Genomic DNA, 20,204 nt, shown 5'->3' with positions numbered 1-20,204 from the left:
GGGAATCATCCACTTCATCTGGCTTTTGGCAATTTGTTAACAACACTGAACGTAGTGCTCTGTCATTGATTAATCTTTCTGTAGTAAAGTGTGATTTCTGACTTTGGGTGATTGTAGGCCTCAGTGTATCCATCTGTAATGTGGGGATAATAATGCTGTGTCAGAGCACTGAATGAGTGAATATTAGTGAAGTGCCCAGGACAGTGTCTGATACGTGGTAAGTACCGTGTAAGTGTGAGCTAGAAATATTATCTGTCTTCTTGATCACATTTGTCAAGAGGCTTATTTTATTGATCTTCTTGGAAGAAAGATTTTGGTTTTATTGATCAAATCCATCACTAATTTTTCCTTATGGCTTTATTCCTTCCTTTCTTCTCTCTCTTTGTTTTCCTGGCTACCTAAAGGATGAGCTTAGTTTACTGAAAGCAATTGGAAATTAGAAACAGTAACATTTAATTGCTTCGCTGCTTCTCCCCCAGTTAGATTGTATGTTCTAAGGACAAGGAGCTCTGCTTGCCTGGCACTGTGTCTTGAAAATGGATGACATTGAAAGTAGCATCTCAGTTCTTCACTCTGTAGTCCAGAGAGTCACAAATTTCATCATGCGTTAGAATCGTCTGAGGGGCTTGTGAAAGCCCAGATTGCCAGGCCACTTCCACACTGTTGTCACCAAGACCATTCCTAGGGGCCCTGGTTTCCCCTTGTCTTAAGCATGTGCTTTGCTGACTCCTGGGGAACTCTGAGAAGCAGCGCCTGGCCCACCCCAGGCCAGTTAATTAGTTATCTGGTGAGTTTAATCGTCCTGCCACAGGTGGCCTGTGTCCTGCAGCCAGGGTGGAGACCCTGTCCATCAGATCCTCACACAGAGGTTCTGACATCCCTGGAGTAGCCCCAGGCATTGACCTTGAGCTGCTACATTGGGCTTACATGCAAGGGACCAGGAATGCTGGTTCAGGAGTCCGGAGTCCGGTGATGCCTTCCCAAATGCTGTTTTTGTGAATGAAGGTGGCTCTGCCATAGTCTGAATTTGGCAGGCTGGAAGGGGAGCCGGAGGGGAGACTGTGAGAGCTTGTACCTGTCACCCTCAGGGCTGCATGCAGGTTGTCTCAGTGTGTCTCGAGGCTACACCTGTCAGTTTTGTGTGTGCACAAGAGGTGTGCCTTCTCTCAGTGAGAAGGATGTGCTTGAGGGGGATGGTGATTCATGTGTGGTGTAAACACTGCTGGGTGTGGAGAGCCTGCTTTTTCAAATGGGCTGGTTTACGAGTGTACATGTTTATGGGTTTATCCATTTGCTTGGCAAAAAGTGTCATTTGGAGGACTCAGGTACCTCTGTCATTGAAGATCAAGGAGAACTGAACTTTGGCACCGCTTTGCATACAGAGCTTCCTTTTGGGGAGGTGAGCCTTCCCTTACATACGCCAGAAGAGCCGTGTTAGAAGGTTCTGTCTGTAAATGGGGGACCATTGTGGTGGTGCAAACACCATGCTGTTTTCCCATTTGATAGACTCAGTGTGTGTCTGTGAGTCCATCGGGTGTTTCTTTGCACTGATGCTTTCTGTGAAGTGATGATCCTGTCTCATGTGCGTGTCTGGTTTGCTTGGCCGTCTTTCTTGGCCTCCAGGTGACGGGAATGCAGGGACATGGCTGGCGTGGTGGTCATGCTCCGTTTTCTCTCCCTGAAGATATAGCGGTCCCATGGGCTACTGGGAGATTTTGCCTTTTGGATGAGCAACAACGATGTTTCCTTGAGCAATAATGATGTTTCTTTTTGCAGGGGTAGGGTGGGGTAGGGGTTGTGCTACGCAGACTCAGAAGTTGGAAGCGGGTGGTCTTAGCTGCCCTGAGGCAAGTGGGATCTTAGGTCATTAGTTCAGTTCAGTTCAGTCACTCAGTTGTGTCCGACTCTTTGTTACCCCATGGACTGCAGCACGCCAGGCCTCCCTGTCTATCACCAACTCCCGGAGTTCACTCAAACTCATGTCCATTGAGTTGGTGATGCCATCCAACCATCTCATCCTCTGTTGTCCTCTTCTCATAACCAGGAACCATATTCGCCTCTCCTGCATTGGAGGGCGGATTCTGAACCCCTGGACCTCTGTAACAATGGCTCTCTCCTTCTCCCCCAGGGCGTTCTGGACCGGTTTTCTCAGATCCAGCCGAAGCTCATCTTCTCTGTGGAGGCTGTTGTGTACAATGGCAAAGAGCACAGCCATATGGACAAGCTGCAGCGGGTCGTTAAGGGTGCGTGGGCTGGCGTGGAGGGGTGGCGGGGGGGGCGCAGGGGCAAGAGTCCCGCCCCCGGGCTCCCAAGAGCCCCTGGTAGCCGTGAGCTACAAAAACGGAGCAGTCCCAGCCCTGGGTTGTTTTACATTTCATAAAAAAGAGAAAGATCAGTGACTAAGTTTGTTGGGGTCTGTAAGCTTGTGTGTTCTTCTCCCCCTGCTTTTAGGACTACCAGACCTAAAAAAAGTGGTACTGATTCCTTACATCTCCTCCAGAGAGAAGATAGACATCTCCAAGATTCCAAATAGGTGAGCCAGCCACATGCTGATCACTAATTGCATATGGAACAGAGTTAAGGACCCACTGGGCAGCAGGTTCTGTGACTCTTTCCAGTGGGAGTGGGAGCATCTTGGAGGCGCAGGGTATCTTTGTTAAATGTCATTCCATAGGGACTTCTCTGGGGTCCAGGGGTTAAGAATCCACCCCGCAGTGCTGGGGACTTGGGGTCAATCCCTGATCTGGGAACTAAGATCCCATATGCTGCAAAGCAACTAAGCCCACGAGCCAGAACTAGCGAGTCCGTGCACCACAAGGGAAGATCCCCAGTGCTGCAGCTGAGACCTGATGGAGCCAAAAAGTATCCTCATTCTGTAGATGGGCACCGGAGGGCCCAGAGCGAGTCCCTTGGGGCCACATGGTGACTTAGTGGCAGAACTGAGTCTGTCCCAGGCATCCTCACCCTTCCTGTCTCTTGTCCCTCGGAAATGGTGGTGGGCTTGGATGGGGCCAGGCCATTTGGCCACAGCAGTTGTGAATAGTGTCTAAAGTGTATGCACATGTGCATACGTGTATGTATGTGTGTATGTGTTTACACACACGTGTGCACTTTTGTGTATATGTATATGGTGTCTGTGTATGTATATGTGTATGCACGTGTACATATATGCATATGCATATGTACAAAGCAATGGTGGTGTTGGTGTTAGTCGCTCAGTTGTGTCTGACTCTTTGGGACCCCATGGACCCCACCAGGCTCCTCTGTGCATGGGATTCTCAGGCAAGAATGCTGGAGTGAAAAAAAAAAAAAAGAATGCTGGAGTGGGTTGCCATTCGCATGCTTAATGTATTTTTTTCCATTTTAGAACCTGTTTTTTGTCCCCCTTGTTAATGGCATCTTCCTTTCCTCTTCTGACATTCATAAACTAATAGACTTCAGGCCTTGAGCACTGAATAAAATGGTGAGCACCTTAATTCTGACTAGGCATCAATAAAATGGATTATGATTTGCTCCAAGTAGAGGTTCTTCCTGGAGGTCTTATTGTCCACCTTTCATCTCTCTTAAAGAGATCACTGAAGAGAGGTAGGTTTTTTTGGGACACGCTTCTTGGCTTGTGGGATCTTAGTGCCAGGTCAGGGATCTAACCCTTCCCCCCTGCAGTAGAGGTGCAGAGTCCTAACCTTTGGGCTGCCAGGAAAGTCCTAAGGGGAGACTTCTGAGATCAGACGTGTTTACCTGCACAGGTAAACCTATCCATTTAGCCTTATGTCTAGGTTGTGGGCAAGAATCTCTGAGCAGCCTCAGAGCCACAGGTGGGGTTCCTGTGTGTGCTATGTGCAGGGAGCGAGGGGATGTGGAGGCCTTGCTCTTGGGTGGACATGGCTGAGTGGTTCTATCCAGGCACCTCCTGGGGCACTGATCAGGATAAAGCTCACGTGCTGTCCCCAAGTTTACAGTCCAGCTCGGGGGTAAGGCACACCTGCAGGAAGGGTGAGCTGTGACCACGGATCCCAGTAGACACAGCCATGCTTGCTTAGTCGGGACAGGCAGGGCCCAGCAAGTGAGACATGAGCACGGTTGCTTCTTTGTGGGAGGGGGAGGCGACACCTGAAGTGACCTTGAGAGGTGGCCCAGAGCGGGGGACAGCTGCAGGTACCAGGATTCTAGAGGCTGGAAGGAGCTGCAGCAAAGTGACTATTCCCTGAAGGCTGTGGCTTCCAGCCAGACTGCTCTGGGTCGTATGTCAGCTGTGCGGCCCTGGGCTAGCGATCAACCTTGCTGTGCCTGGGTTTCCCCATCTGTAAAATGGGAATAATAGTACTTTCTTCTCAGGCTTGGCAGTGTGCACAAAGTTAGCTGTCAGTAATGTCTGTCATTAAGAGCAGGTGACAGCCCAGTCAGGAGTGAGCTGTGTCCTCTGGAGCACCCGGGTCAGGACGTATAGGTCCTTAACAGGCCAGCGCCGGGGCATGGGCTTGTCCCTAAGACTGTGGGAACCCTGCAGACCTTGATAAATTACACCCAGCCTTAGCTCCCTTTTAAACAAATTTATTTATTTTTAACTGAAGGATAATTGCTTTATGATATTGTGTTGGTTTCTGTTATACATCAACACGAGTCAGCCATAGGTATGTGCCCTCCCTCTGAACCTCCCTCCCCTCCTTGGTTTTACTGATGGGGCCATAACGCACAGAGGCCAGGAGGAACACAGGATGGTTTGCTGGTCCCACAGTGGCCCGGCTTTTATTTTTCTGTATGTGTTTATTGGTGATTGATGTAAAATGAGAGCATCCAGGAGAATTAACATCCACCACTTCATTTGGCTCCAGTGTGGAGAGTCCCGCCTCCCCGCAGGTCCACCCTGGAACCGGGCCCTGTTGCTGTCCAGCTTTCAACTGCTGGGCGCCATGGATAAACTGAGAGCATGTCTGCGCCTGTGTGCAGACACCTGTAACAGGACCGCCCTTTTGGCTTCCATCTTTAGAAGAAACAACAAAAGTCATCACTATTTACTGTGATTTACAGACTAGTGGAAAGAAGAGGTTTTTCTCTGTGTGAAGCATCTGATTAGATTGGGCTTTTTATATAAATAGGGTTTGGATGGGAGGTGGGGGCTTTCATTGGCTGGAGGGTTCCACAGTGAATAGTTTTCCTGACACTCTGAAGAGGAGGACTCTGCTTATTTACTGCTCAGAATTGAGTTATTTGGGGTGCCCTTTTCAAATGGCCACGCCTCCGCCGGGAAACAGGCTCATCTTTAAGGACGCCTGCCCATGTGAGCCAGCACACTTCTTCACTCTAGTGTGCATGCTTGTAAATATTTCAGAGTAGTCATCGTTGGCAGTTTGTTGCCAGCCAAGTTGAACTGAGTTCTCCCATTTTCTTGAAAGCAAGTTCCATTTGTCAAAACGGTAGCTTTGTTTGTTTTCTTCTCTCTCTCCCTTCTAAACCAGTGGAGCAACAGGTCTGGGGTTCAGGGATTGATTTTTTCCTACTGATCTCAAAAGAGAGAAATCACCTGTCTCCCAACGTGGCTTTGTGGCTTCTGCTGTCCTGTTTCTGCTCAGGAAACAGCCCCTTCGGTGGCCCTTAATCACATGCAGTGAGGCTTTGACTCAGCTTTGGGGGCACAGTTGAGGACAGGCTGTTTAGGCCAGAGCCGACAGCTGGGCTGAATCTTCTTGTTCCTGGACAGGTATTTGTATTTGGCCATTGTAAACCTCAGAATATAGGCAATCAGTGAGAACAGGATCATTGTCTGGCAGGATTTCTGTCATAGAAACTCTCGTGGGACCTTGATCCCACTTTCTTGCTGTGACCTTCACGAGTCAGAAGAGATCTCTAAACCTGTCGCCTCCTCCCCTCCCTTCTCCTGGGGGCTGGGGAGATGGGGGTGGGGGGACAGAAGGATTCAGGCCCACTTGGCTCTCACTTCCCCTTGGGGGCCCTGGGGAACAAGGCATTTGCTAATCAGATGGTGAGTAGTGAATGGGAGGCACCTGGGTTCTGAGGACTCCAGCATCAGTTCAGACCCCCTCCTCTGCAGAATTTGCACATAAACAGTGGGGTGTTAATTGCAAGCGATCCCCCTCCCCTGTGTTTAATATTAAAGCGCTTAGACTCTCAGGAGAAAAGCCCTCAGTCCCTGTCAGTGGCACTAATAAAGCAAAAATTTTACTGAGTTTTCTTCAGTTCACGTAGTCCATGAGCCCTGACTCTCCCTTCCCTCACAAATCTTTCACACAAGGTGGGTCCCGGAGTCCAGGCTGTCATCTAGGTAGACATGGAGGGGAACGAATGGGAGGACTCGGCAGATTGCCCCCCACCCCCCAATGTTCTAGAACCTTCACCGTTGTTCTCCTGTGCCTTTGTGCCCACAGCGTGTTCCTGGAGGATTTCCTGGCCACCGGGCAAGGCGACCAAGCCCCCCAGCTGGAGTTCGAGCAGCTGCCCTTCAGCCACCCACTCTTCATTATGTTTTCGTCAGGCACGACAGGAGCACCCAAGTGCATGGTGCACTCGGCCGGGGTAGGTCTGCTCGGGGACTCCCTGGTGGTGAAGATGGCACTCCATCCCCGCTTTCCTGGTGGGGTGCCACACGGAGATCCATCCTCAAGTGAGACGAGGGAGGCATGCTGGCCTTGCTGCTGTGACCCCATCATGGGGTCAGGGGTTCTGCAGCGCCGCCCTGGTCCCTCTGCACACAGTGATCCCTGAGAGGACCATGAACCCAAGGGATGGGTCTTGCCACATTTTAGACAGAAGGAAACAGGATAGATGAGAACAGGAAATATCAGCACATCACAGGTCTTAGGAGGGGTTGGTGTGGTTTCTCCAAACTGTCATGTAAGTGCAGGTATGGATGGGCAGGTGCAGGGCAGCATCGTAAAACTTCTGTCTGACAGTGGGTTGGGGTCAAAAAGTTTGAAAGTCATGGGGTTGTTATCAAATCCGAGCTCGATCTGCTCACTGCATAACAATCCAGTAATCAGGAGACGAGACGATGAAGCAAGGAATAGCGACTTCATTCAGAGAGCCAGGCGTCCGAGCAGGCTAGGGCCCTAGAGCACCATGTTATCAGGATCTGGATGCCAGTTTCTTTTATAGAACAGAAGTGGGAGGAGATGAGGAAGTAAAGTAAAAATTAGGCTGAAAATCTTGCAAAATATTTCCTGGCTTAGCCAGCCCTGGGGAAGGGATGTGTTAATTTTTTCTTTCCTTTAGCCATTCCCAGGTAGACTAGGTCAGAATGTCATCCTGTGAGCTCAACAAATGCTCTTTGGTTTAACATTCAGGCAGAGGGGGCAGGTTCCCCAAGGCAGGCCATTATGTATGCTCACAGCTATAGACAGCATCTTTTTAGTGATTATAGTAACAAGCAATGGAGAGCAAACTTAAGTAAGAGAAACAGATCCATCATGGAGTTAGATTTTATTCTTCCCTGTTAACATGTTACATTACAAAGTACAACTAATTGAAGGATTTCCCAAGCTGCATTAGTCAAAAGTCCGTGCTAGCAAAATAGCATGGACCTGAGGGGCTTAAATGACAAAGATTTACTTCCTCCGTGTTCTGGAGGCTAGAACGTTCAAGATCGGGGTGTGGGCAGGGTGGCTTCCTTCTGAGCCTCTCTCCTTGGTTCACAGGTGGCCGCCTTCTCTCTGTGTCCTCACAGTGTCTTTCCTCTGTGCATATACATCCCTGATGGGTCTCTTTTAAAAATATTTATCATTTATTTATATGGCTGCAACAAGCCTTAGTTGTGGCATGTGGAATTGAAGCTGGGTCCCCTGCACTGGGGGCACAGCATCAGAGCAACTGTATCACGGGGGAAGTTGTTCCCCTGCCATCCCCAGTGTCTCTTGGGTGTCTGCATTTCCTCTTTCTGTAAAACATCAGTCACAGTGGATGATGGTCCACACTAACGATCTAACTTCCTCCCCTCCTGGAGGCCCGAGGATTATCTGAGTGGAGAGACCTCACATTCTCAAACAGCTTTCTAGTTTTGCTTGGTCAGATGGTGGTATTTGAAGATGAAATATAAAATTTCTCTTATCCTAGCTCATTTAGCTTTTACAGATGTTCTCTGCACCTAGAAGCTGTTTGAATCCCTGCCTTAGGAAGGAAACATTTACACTGGAATCACATTAACACCTTATACAGTTCTTTACACAGTGTTTTCATTAGAACATGGAAAGGAGTTAACACATAACACAGCTTTGTTATTACCTGGATTTGGATCCACGGACGGTCTGATGGCAGGTTATGCATTATAACCACCAGATGCACACAGCCTGTTCATATACAGCGAGCAACTTCCCAGAAGCCCTGGGGCGGGAGGGAGGGGATATCAGGGGCCAAAGGCTTGATTTCTGGAAGCAACACTGGCCAAGCCGAGTGGCCTCTAGGAGCGAGTTCTTCCTGTTGCTCAAACCATCCTGTTTCATCACACGGAGTCTGGAGTGCCCACTCTAAGGTGTGGCTGCTGGCATTGTGCTTCCCCTGGAGGGGGCGCCCCAGTCCACCTGGTCAGAAGCCTAATACCCAGCCAAAGAGATGAGGGTTTTTAGAAACCTTGCAGGCGAGGGCGGGGTGTATGTGGCAAAACAACACATCTTAGGAGAAACTGAAATGTCCAACTGTACTTTTATTTTTAGTGCTACTTGCCTAGTGAATGTCACTTTTTTAGGAGTGGAACATAAAAATATATTAGATCTAATGTAGTTGGCTCATAAAATCATCGTGCCTGGTATATTTAGAGTGTGGAAAAGTCAGGAAAAGTTATCTTAATTCTGGCTTCGCTGAGCTCTTGCACGTCCAGAGAAGTGACTAAGCATCCTGCCTGTTTTCAAGAGTGATCTGGAGAGGAAACTTGAAAACAGCAAGATGGGACTGCCAGCACTGACTGCCCCTAGGGTGTTAGGGGTGTGGCCCTGGTTTGCTGGTTTGTGTTTTCTAAGCCCATGAAAGAGCCAGAAAACAGCTTCCTTCTCTTCCCTTTTTAAAATGAGTCTTCTTGCCTGAGTTCCGGGAAACCATGTTGCTTGTATTTCCTGACCCTCAGGGAAAGTGTTCAGACTTGCCATAAATATTTAAAAATTAAGAGAAGAACTATTCATTTGACTCCTTAAGATTCATACTTTGGTCACCTAAGGCAAGGAGCTGACTCATTGGAAAACACCCTCATGCTGGGAAAGATTGAAGGCAGGAGAAGGGGATGAGATGGTTGGATGGCATCACTGACTCAATGGACATGAGTTTGAGCAAACTCTAGGAGATAGTGAAGGACAAGAAAACTGGCGTGCTGCATTCCACGGGGTTGCAAAGGGTCAGACCCAACTTAGTGACTGAAAAACAACAACAGCAAAACGTTCACACAGAGAGAAGCTAAGGACAGTTTTGTGCTGTCAACACGGCGAGGGTATGGGACTTCCCCGGAGAGCCATCGGGTAAGAGTCCAAACTTCCACTGAAGGGGGCACAGGTTCAATTCCTGGTCAGGAAGCTAAGATACTACAAGCTGCATGGCACGGCCAAATACAAACCAAAAAAATGGGGGTACTGAGCAAATGAACAACATGTGATGTGTTATGGATAGGCTGGGCTTATAAAGGCAGACCTTCCAGGCAGAGATAAAGCTTAGATGCTGATTTAAGTACAAAGGGAAATGGGAAGGGGATTTGCCTCAGGTTTGTCTGATCTGGGAGCTCTGAGTCCTTTCTGAGAATTTGCCGTGTGAACACTTGGCGTTCATCAGAAGAGTTCCCAAAATGTGTACTCACCCACTCTGAGTGAGAACAACGTGTACTGTGGGACTTTGCAAAGAAGCCTCTGACTATCCTGGGTTGGGGCCCCTGAGCCCACGATGCACATGCGGTACAGCTGAGGGATCTCAGCTCTTGTAGACCAAGGGTGGCCTTGAGGAACCCTCCCAGCAACCTTTCTACCACCATCTACCCAACCCCCATGTGGCCCATCCCTAGGCAGGTTGCCTTCACTGCGGGCCTGGTGACAGGGTGCTGTCCAGGACAGACTCTGGAATAGGGGCTCTGGCCTTGAGTTAGAGAATTTGCTGGGCAGGATTGTTTTTTTTAAGTGAATTAATTTGTCTGCGTCAGGTCTTAGTTGTCACTGCAGGATCTTCGTCCTTCATGTGGGATCTTTTTGATGTGGTGCACGGACTCTAGTTGTGGCACGCAGATTCAGGAGTCACAGCACATGGGCTAGTTGCTCCAAGGCACGTGTGATCTTAGATCCCTGACCAGGAATTGAACCCACGTCCCCTGCGTTGCAAAGCAGATGCTTTACCACTGGGCCACAAGGGAAGTCCCTTGTGGGTAGGATTGTTTGTGTTGTGCCTTCAAAGGGGTCATTTCCTAATGGCTTGTTTTTTTATTTGTCTTGGGTCCAATGAGGGTTGCAAGGCTCATTTTAATATGTGAGTCCCAAAGGTTCCTAAACATCCAGGACTATCATTGTTGTCAGCCAGCAGATGCTGTCTGTGGCCAGACTGAGTGCAGTGGTCCAGCCTTTTCAGGGGTTTTGGAGGGGCTGCGTCCCTGGTCTAGCTTTAGGATCTTGTGTGAGATCCCTGGGTGCCTGGTCACCTGGTGCTCAGAGCCTGCAGGTCAGCAGGAGAGGGTCAGGGTTTCCTCTCGTGTCCTCTGGGAGTCTCAGGGGTCACGTGACAGAGCGATGGGAGATTGCTCGTCACGGGAAGGCTGTCAGAGCTCTGCCTCTTCCTTGACCTCTCCTGCTCCGGGGCCCAGTGTCTATTCCACGCGTGCCTTTGTGCCCCGGAGGAAGCTGCTTGGCTCACTCGCTTCTCCCCAGGGGACGCTCATCCAGCACCTGAAGGAACACATTCTTCATGGCAACATGACCAGCAGTGACATCATTTTGTATTACACCACGGTGAGTGCCCTCCCAGGGCGGGCTCTGGTTTACTCAGGTAGGGGTCGTTTATCATTACTCTTCTTTTCACTTCTCCCCCATCGCATGTGTCAGTAGGCAGAAGTACAGCTCCAGCTGCAGGCTGCGTGCATGAGACCCCAGGCTGTGTGCAGCTGACCCCTGACTGTGTGCACAAGACCCCAGGCTGTGTGCAGCTGATCACAGACTGTGCACGAGACCCCAGGCTGTGTGCAGCTGACCACAGACTGTGCACAAGACCCCAGGCTGTGTGCAGTTGATCCCAGGGTGTGTGCAGCTGACTCCAGGCTGTGTCAGCTGACTCCAGGCTGCGTGCATCTGAGCCCAGGCTGTGTGCATGGACCCCAGGCTGTGTGCACAGACCCCAGGCTGCATGCAGAAGTGGCCTTTGCTGTGGGATCCTTCCCTGTCGATCTCCGTCTCTCCCTCTGCCACTGTCTTCTCCCCCCAGGTGGCTGCCTCCTTGAATTGGCACCAGGGTCCCTCCTTACCTTGGCCCGTCCTCCTGTGTTGACCTTGGTTGCCACTGGGGAATTCCAGAGAAACAAAGGAGACTGACTGTTAGTTCTTGAGCCTATAGAGGTGGGGAGGAGAGTCACGTGACTGAAATCTGTGGCTCAACCGCGGGCAGGGGGCAGGAACTTAGCAGAGACCGGCCATGAGGCTGGTCAGTCCTTAGCTCTGTGGAACATAGAGGGACTCTGACTCATTCAAACTGAAAAGGAACTTATTGGAGGTTGTAGGGTGCTGCAGGTGCCAGACACTGTTCCCCATGTCCGATGTGGATGGGCCACTCCAGCACCCAGTTCTTGGCTTGTGTGCACCACGTGACCACTCTCATCTCTGTGACCTTCAGTCCCTCTTGTCACCAGCGAGGCTGCAGATGTTTTCTGACATGTCTTCATGTACACGTGTATGTTGATCCATGCTGTCAACTCTTGATGGGCAGTTGCCGGTTCAGGACATCCCATTTGGACAGGCAGTTCTTGGCAACTTTGGCTCAGCATCGGATGGTTTCTAGGGATGTGAGAGGCTGAGTGACAGGGCCGAGAGGAGCCCGTCCAGCACTCAGTTGACACGTGTTCCTTTCTGTCCTCCCCAGGTTGGCTGGATGATGTGGAACTGGGTGGTGTCTGCTCTTGCCACGGGGGCCGCTGTGGTCCTGTATGACGGCTCCCCGCTGGTTCCGACACCCAACGTGCTCTGGGATCTGGTCGACAGGATCGGGTAAGTACCTGGGATGCTCAGATGCGGGGTGGCTGCTGTGAGGGTCTGCTGCCATCTCTGGAATGCTTGACAACCCCCTCCCCAGATCTCACCCCTGTCTGTCCACGTTCCCCTCTTGGTGGGGGGCTGTGTGAGGACGTGTAGGTGCTGAGGGCAGGTGAAATCGTCAAGGAGGTGGGAAGGGGTGGGCACCCCAACAGGGACCGACCAGTCAGATCTGTGTAGTGAGGAGGGGGCTTCCGCCTCCCCGTAGTCCTGTTAACAGAGTGACAGGCAGACATCCTGAAGACAGGGGCAGAGCCAGCTAAAGTGGAACATCAGGGGAAGGGCAAAGTGGCCCCATTTATCCCCCAACCCCCTCCCCATCTAGAAATTGTCAGAAGACCCTGTTTCATTAGCACTTTGTTGGCTGATGAATTAATCATCACCAGCTGATGCATTCTCGCCGCTGTGGTTGGTGGTCACTGTTGGCCTAATGGTCATGTTTCCAGGAATGAGAACACAGCAGCTGGCAGAGTTCCCGGGGCCCGGAAGTCAGCCACACTCTGAAACGGTCTAATTACGTTACATTTGAGTCTGCTCGCGCTGGGGAAACAGAATGAGCCACAAATGTTCTTAAATCCTTGGCCATTAATATTTTAAATATAACTTTGGCCTGGGTAATATTTAAATTCTGACATTTGGCTCACGATATGAGCAAGGAAGGTTATTTCCTAATGAGATTGTTTCCAGTAAAAGGTTAATCAAATCCCTGGAAACTTAGGCGACTTGAAGATTTTCGCCGTTAATATCTATAAGCCGGGTGCAGGTGGAGGCATTTCTGAAGTGTGTGTGTGGGTTACAGGAAGAGATTGGAGGGACAAATGTACCTCCACAGGGCTTAGAGCTGATGAAGTTGAAGGCTGAAGGACCCCGGGAGACCCAGCTTTGAGTGTGAGTAAGTGTATGGATGTGAAAGTTGGACTGTGAAGAAGGCTGAGCGCCGAAGAATTGATGCCTTTGAACTGTGGTGTTGGAGAAGACTCTTGAGAGTCCCTTGGACTGCAAGGAGATCCAAGCAGTCCATTCTGAAGGAGATCAGCCCTGGGATTTCTTTGGAAGGAATGATGCTAAAGCTGAAACTGCAGTACTTTGGCCACCTCATGCGAAGAGTTGACTCATTGGAAAAGACTCTGATGCTGGGAGGGATTGGGGGCAGGAGGAGAAGGGGACGCCAGAGGATGAGATGGCTGGATGGCATCACTGACTTGATGGACATGAGTCTGAGTGAACTCCGGGAGTTGGTGATGGACAGGGAGGCCTGGCGTGCTGCGATTCATGGGGTCGCAAAGAGTCGGACACGACTGAGCGACTGAACTGAACTGAACTGAACTGAAGTGTATGTTTGTGTGCACATGTGGATGAGGGAATGTGTATATGTGCAGAAGTGTGAGCATGTATGTGTTTAAGTATATGCAATTGTGTGTATATCTGTACAAGTGTGAGCATATATGTACTCGAGTGTAAAAGTATGTATATGCGCACAAGTGTGAGTCTCATGAGCTTGAGTGTGAAACTGTGTATATGTGCACAAGTGTGAACATATATGCACTTGAGTGTGACAGTGTGTGAGCATGCATGTCCGTGAATGAGTGAATGTGTGCATCTGATTGTGTGCAGGTATGCATGTGCGTGCCTGTGTATATGCATGTATGTGTACACATGTGCCTAGGTAAGTGGGAGTGGGAGAGCACACACATCTGTGAGCGAGTGTATATGTGCTGGCATGTGATCGTGTGCAGGTGTGCACACGCGAGTGTGCATGTGTTCATAGCCCCGTGGACTGTTAGTAAGCACATGCCGGGCCTCTGCCTTCCATCCTGGTTTGATATGTGCCCCGGACACTGGCTGAGCTGTGGCCTCGGTGGTCCTCCGGGCCCCTCTGACCTGGCCTTTCTCCTGGCTGGGAGGGCTGACTTGCTGTGTTCAGCAAGGCAGGTGCCACCCGGCAACCTGTGAGGGGTTCGTGAAGGACACCCCAGTGCTCCGGCCGCCTACATGGGCGAGAGGGGAAGAAATAATGTCCATACATTTAGAGACAAAATCTTTGTTGATTATCATCATGGCAGCTCACAGGCTTACTAACACGTTTCATAACTGAGCAATCATGTTGTAGATGTGAACAAGACTCTTAAAGGATGGATTGTCCTCTTTGGGGTGTTTCTAGGCTCCCTGAATCTAGCCCAAGGAACATTCTGATGGGGGTTAGGGTAGAATTCTGAAGTCTTTGTCCAAGTTTTTAACTGAGCAGGCAGTTCATGTTTAGGACTGGGAGACCCATGTTCCAGGCTGAGGGAACAGCAAGTGCCGAGACCCCGAGGCCAGAAAGAAGGGACCAAGATGGGGATGTTGGGGAGGCTGGAAGGAGGCCCTTGTGGTCCGGATATGGGAGGCAGGGCGGGAGGTGATGCACCGTGATGAGGGGTGATGAGAGGTGATGAGAGATGATGAGAGATGAGGGCGGGAGTCTGAGCCCCCAGGGCTTTCCGGGCTGTACCTGCAGGGTGGGTTTTTTCTGAGTGAAACGAGACACCACTGGGCACTTGAGTTGAGGGAGCTACATGATCTCCCCAAAAACCATGGAGTTGAGGGCACCTGAGAGGAGACAGGGCTCAGGCTGGTGGCACCTTGTCTGCGTATGGCTCCTTGCAGGGCTCTGGGGCTTGGATCCTGACCCTGCGAGCTGGGAGCTGCCTTGTTTTCTCGTGGGGTGATTTCCCAGCTTCACTAGCTAAAAATACAGTGTTGAGCACCCACGTAAGGGCCCCTGCGCTTTGTGAACTCTGTTTTTTAAGCCGTCTTATACAAGCCCTGGGGACAGATGGGGAGGCCTCACTGTTTCTTCAGACAAGCAGGCCTGTGGGCCGGCCCCGGGGACGCTGGGGACGCTGTCTCAGTCTCTACACATAACCAGGGTCGTGGTTTGCAGGGACTCCTGTGAATTAAACACCCTTCAGGACCACAGAGAGCCCTCAGTTTCTGGGCAGGGGGCAGATGGGGGATGAGCTGAAATCTATGTGTGGTTGGTGGTTGGAGATCTCTGTGCGTGTGGCTGGAGGTGGTCCCTGGTCTTCTGTTAAAATACAGATGTTCCTGAAGTGGCTGAGACCTTAATCTTCAGAGGTGATCTGGAATTAGTCACACTATCTGAGTTTATGAAATTAGCTGGGGTGGGGGGCTGTGGAGGGGCTTGAGTATGTTTCCTGCTCCCCACAACCTCACAGCTTCGAAATTAGCCATCCTTAGGGTGCAGCGACCCAGGAGGCATCTGAGGTTTTAGTGGTGGCAGGGTGTCCCCGAGAAATGAAGAGAATAAGGGAGAGGAGGCATGAAAGACAGTAGCTCTGAGACCCTTCTCACCTCCTCCCGCCCCCGTGGATTCTGCACCTCCCAGCCCAGTGAGTCCTGAATCACCCAGCATTCTGTGTGTCTCTACCTCTGAACGTGAAACAGAGCGTGGCTGTCTCCTTGGGATGAATCTTGCCAGCCAGGTGTAAAGGGATAGGTTTTACTGCCCAGAGAGGAGAGGTGAGACCTGGAGGTTTTATTTTTTTGGCCACACCACATGGCATGTAGGATCTTAGTTCCCCTACCAGGGATCGAACCCATGCCCCCTGTACTGGAAGCTGTGGAGTGTTAACCATTGGACTGTCAGGGAAGTCCTGGGACCTGGATTCTATGGCCTCCTTTGGCCCCCAGGAGAAAACATCCTTTACCTAGGAAGCTAGAGCTTTCATGTTGAGGGCTGCCTCGCTGGAAGGAAGCAGAACATTAAATAACAGTCTCTCCTAGAAAACACAATACTTAAACTCACACAATGTGTCATTCTCAGGGAAGAATAAAGGACTGTAGAATTGAAATGTTCAAAAAGAAGGGGAGCAGTTTTGTAAGTTTCATACGAACATGAGCTGATTTAAGGGAAGAAGATGGGTCAGCAATTCCAAGCATGGCACCTCTTCTAACAAAAGCTCCTGCAGCCCTCTCCATTTCCCTGGAAGATGATCTTGTGAGCTCAGAATTTGAGGGGTTTTGATTCTGTGACCTCCTTTGATCTCTGAAAGAGATCACCCTATGGTTAGGAAGATAAGGATTTTTTTTTCAGTCTTACAGCACCTAGGCTTCTCTTGTTGTGTAGTGCAGGCTTAGTTGCCCTGCAGCATGTGGGGTCTTAGTTCCCTGACCAGGGATTGAACTCTTGTCCCCTGCACTGGAAGGCAGATTCGTAACCACTAGACCACCAGGAAAGTGTCCCCAAAGATAGTGGGTTTATGTGAAAACAGTTGTTTTAAGTAGAGCCAGAGGTTAATGAGAGCCCGAGTGCTCTGTCACTGCTGGCCCCAGAGTAACACAGGTATTGTGACTTGCTTTCAACTAAATATTAAGTATAAGTTTAGTCCAGAAAAATGATGTGTCTTGGATTTTTCAGCCCTGTTCTAAAAGGGTCACTAATAGGAGAAAACTTTGGTTACCTGCAATATGAAAGAGCCTTGATGGGTTTCTGGTGTTTTCTTTCCGTCAGCATCACCATCCTTGGAACGGGTGCTAAGTGGCTCTCTGTGCTTGAAGAGAAAGACATGAGGCCAGGTAAGCATGCCTCCCTGCGCGTCTGTCCCTGGAAATGAAATCAGATCTGCTGTGTTACCCGTTTCCTGCAAGCCAGCACAGGGCATCGGATTTGGCTCTAATCTCTCGATGCTTCTGGCTCTAGTGGAAACCCACAGTCTCCAGACACTGCACACGATCCTGTCCACTGGCTCCCCACTGAAAGCCCAGAGCTACGACTACGTCTACAGGTGCATCAAGAGCAGCGTCCTGCTGGGCTCCATCTCAGGTACGAGTCCATCATGCACCTGTGCCATAGAGAGGGTTCTGGAAGGATCAGGGGACTTGGGGACCAGGCTTGCCGCTCAGTGTGCTTACCCTCTGACCCAGCAAGCCCACCAGCTTGAATCTGTTGGGATAAACAGTCAGCAGGGTGTGCTCAGTTGATGTTGCTGATTCTCGATAGTTATGTTCCAGGGAGAAGCTGCAGACATGGAATTAGCAGTTCCTGAACCTTTGCCAGGGTGGGAAATATACACACGCACCTCACATCGGTTGTAACCTTAGATCCTAAACGACTGGTTCTGGTGGAGCCTATTTTCTTTACAAAAGAGAAAACGAAGTTCGGGCATGCTAAGTGACTGACCCAGGACCACCTGCTAGCAAGGGTACAGAGTAGGATTTTAAAAAAAGCAAAATTTATTAGTTTGGCTGTGCTGGGTGTTAGTTGCAGCGTATGCAGGATCTAGTTCCCTGGCCTGGATCGAACCTGGAGCCCCTGCACTGGGAGCACAATCTTAGCCACTGAACCACAGGGAAGTCCCAGTGTGGGATTCAGACCTGGTTCTGTTGTTCCAGAGCCAGAGTTTCCCCACCATCCCCATCTCATCCCCTGGTCCTCCCCAGATCCTGCCTGGTGGGCAGGGGTGTGGTGGTCGTGTGGGCACAGGGTCGTCTTCCCAGGCCAGCCCAGCCCATCTTAGGGCAGCACGCCTGTTAGGATCTCAGTTGGTCCTCCCACCCCTGTCCAGTGAACCCAGCTCTGATCCTGAAGCAGAGGAAGCAACACTTCTGCTCACGCCCTTGTGCCTCCTTGGGGCCCCGGGGGCTGGTCCAACCTTGCTGGTCACTGCAGTGAACACAATTCTCCATTTTTGTGAGAGGCATCAGCCAGTGTCTGGATCGTCGAGTCTAGGAAGGGACAGAGTCGTGGGCTCCTTGGGTGACCCCCTCTCACACCCTCCCCACTTTGCTCCTTGGGCTGCCATCTGCCTCCACCGTGCACCTGTGTGGGCCCCTTGCACGTCTCTGCCCTCAGGACATCCCGCCCTGCAGTCACGTGGGGCCCTGCCCTCCCCGGGTGCCCGCCCTAGGGGACAGTTGTCAAGGGGGTGGTTGTCCAGGTCTGGGGGTTAATGCCATTCCCTCCTGATGGCACCCGGAGTCTGACTCCTTTTCAAGCTCCTTTCTGAAATCAGAGTGTTTCCCATCGGGCACGTTGCCTCTCACGTGAGAGGCAATGCCCTCCTGGGACCGCAGGCTTTCTGCTTCTCGGGTGATTAAGTGAATGTGAGCTACAGCAAAGAGCCTTTGCACATGACCCATCTCCTGCGGCAGTGCGGGCGGATCTAACAGGCCACACTTCAATCTTCCAAGAACCTCAGTCTCAGATTTCAGTGTGACCACAGGAGGTCATTCACTGGTTTCTCCTCCAGCAGGAAGTCCTGGTCAAAAATAAATAAATAAATAAACCACCCACACCCAGGAGGTTTGTGCCAGTTTCTGAATAACCTCCCTGTTCTTTCCCTGAAAAGAAGCTCAACTGTCTGGAGACAGAGTCGGGGAGGTTGTTCTGCAGGCTCTTTGCTCCTGGAGGGTTCACCAATGAAAAACGTGAGCAGTTGGTCTCGGTCTTGTAAATCCTGGACCTCCTTTTGCTGGCAGGTGGCACCGACATCGTCTCCTGCTTCATGGGCCAGAATCCATCCATTCCTGTGTACAAAGGGGAGATTCAGGCTCGGAACCTGGGCATGGCTGTGGAGGCATGGAATGAGCAAGGTGATGGCCCAAACCCTTTCTGTCTTTGTGACGAGGCGTGAGTGGTCACCCGGTGCACTTGGATGTATAGCTTTGCTGGGGGACAGTTCTCCAAAACTGCCCCCTCTGAGGGGCTGCCCCTCCCCACCAACACTTCCAGACTGCTGGCCTCCGAGCCTGGTTTAACCCCCACCGGCTCCCTATCTGCCTTCAGCCTGAAGCAGAGGAATAGGTGTTGGTTTGGAGCATAGACGGAGGACCAGGTGCTCGGCACGCAAGGTGGGCATCTGAGTTTCGGAAACACTGCTGAGGCTGCCGCACCATTGGCCTCACGTCCTAACCTTGATGAGGACACAGGGTCAGATGCAGGCGCAAGGGGCAGTGTGCCGCCATCCTTGCAGAGTTTGGAAACACACAAAATGACGTTATTCAGATGCACGTGGATGTAGTAAAAGTATTAATACACACAAGGGAATAATACAGTGCTCCAGAGAGAGAGATTTGGGAGAGTTGTGTGGGGAGGGATTAGCATGGCTTTTGGTGATGTCGGAGGGATGGGCAGGGGGGTGGGACCAGCTCCGTAGCTTTGTGTGTGTCGGAAATACTGCATAATAGCTTGTAGTTTTAAAAAAGGAGAGAAAGAGCGCCGAGGTGTGGCCGTGGTGTGTGCTCAGTGTACCTGTCGCCCCTCCCCGACCAGGAAAGGCTGTGTGGGGCGAGAGTGGTGAGCTGGTGTGCACCAAGCCACTCCCCTGCCAGCCCACGCACTTCTGGAATGACGAGAATGGCAGCAAGTACCGGAAGGCGTACTTCTCCAAGTTCCCAGGTGGGTCGAGGATGCAGGCGGAGCTGCCCAGATTCCCGCCCGGGCTGGGCCTTCAGGGTCTAATTCTGGATGCACCCTCCCCCTGCCAGCCCTCTCCCTGCTGAAACCTGGTGAGGCCGCTCCTGGCTCCTTCCGCCAGAGGGGTGATGATGAATTTTTGATAAGTGTCTTGTCACTTTCATCTTGAAGCCATCATACGAAACTCTGATCTGGGTTTAGTGTACTCTTAACATCCTCCGTGCCCACAGCCACTTGGCCCTGAGCCCGGCACCTGGGAGCTGGCATGAGCCTCTTGTTTGCTTGTGTAGGGACAGGGCTGGGGGTGGGGGCAGTGATCGCTGCTCGCTTACCCAGACTTGTGTGCCTATTCATGGAGAGATGCCTGTGCAATAGGTGTCTGGCTGGGGTCTCCGCTGTCTCACACCCCATCATCCAGTCCTTATGGAGGATAATTAATTTCAGGCCCGTCACTCACTCAGGCTGCCCTCTTCGCTCATCTTTGGAGCGGCACCCTGCCCCTGAGCTGGGAAGTCTCTTTATTTAAAGCTCTGATCCCTGCCTCCTCCTTATCTTATTTCATAAGCAACCTTGAGTTATTG

General features: G+C 51.1%; 1 protein-coding gene and 1 non-coding gene across 3 annotated transcripts in view; both read left to right on the top strand.

Annotated features, from left to right (window-relative positions):
* The window catches only part of AACS (acetoacetyl-CoA synthetase), a 53,112-nt gene that overhangs the window by 23,402 nt on the left and 9,506 nt on the right, over positions 1 to 20,204 (top strand). The window contains exons 6-14 of one of the 2 annotated variants that reach the window (NM_001163929.1): positions 2,129 to 2,243; positions 2,452 to 2,533; positions 6,384 to 6,531; positions 10,836 to 10,916; positions 12,037 to 12,161; positions 16,720 to 16,784; positions 16,909 to 17,031; positions 18,687 to 18,800; positions 19,480 to 19,605. In NM_001163929.1, the coding sequence (NP_001157401.1) occupies positions 2,129 to 2,243; positions 2,452 to 2,533; positions 6,384 to 6,531; positions 10,836 to 10,916; positions 12,037 to 12,161; positions 16,720 to 16,784; positions 16,909 to 17,031; positions 18,687 to 18,800; positions 19,480 to 19,605 (979 nt within the window). The remainder of the gene's footprint in view (positions 1 to 2,128; positions 2,244 to 2,451; positions 2,534 to 6,383; positions 6,532 to 10,835; positions 10,917 to 12,036; positions 12,162 to 16,719; positions 16,785 to 16,908; positions 17,032 to 18,686; positions 18,801 to 19,479; positions 19,606 to 20,204) is intronic. The other variant, XM_010813886.4, reaches the window with a different exon arrangement.
* MIR10166 (microRNA mir-10166) lies at positions 11,095 to 11,166 on the top strand. Its single transcript, NR_162196.1, has one exon. It is a non-coding gene; the product is annotated as a microRNA mir-10166 (primary transcript).

The sequence above is a fragment of the Bos taurus genome, chromosome 17, assembly GCF_002263795.3.
Source record: "Bos taurus isolate L1 Dominette 01449 registration number 42190680 breed Hereford chromosome 17, ARS-UCD2.0, whole genome shotgun sequence".
Taxonomy (NCBI): domain Eukaryota; kingdom Metazoa; phylum Chordata; class Mammalia; order Artiodactyla; family Bovidae; genus Bos; species Bos taurus.
The sequence above is the reverse complement of the archived record's forward strand: the minus strand, read 5'-3'. Positions and strand labels throughout refer to the sequence as shown.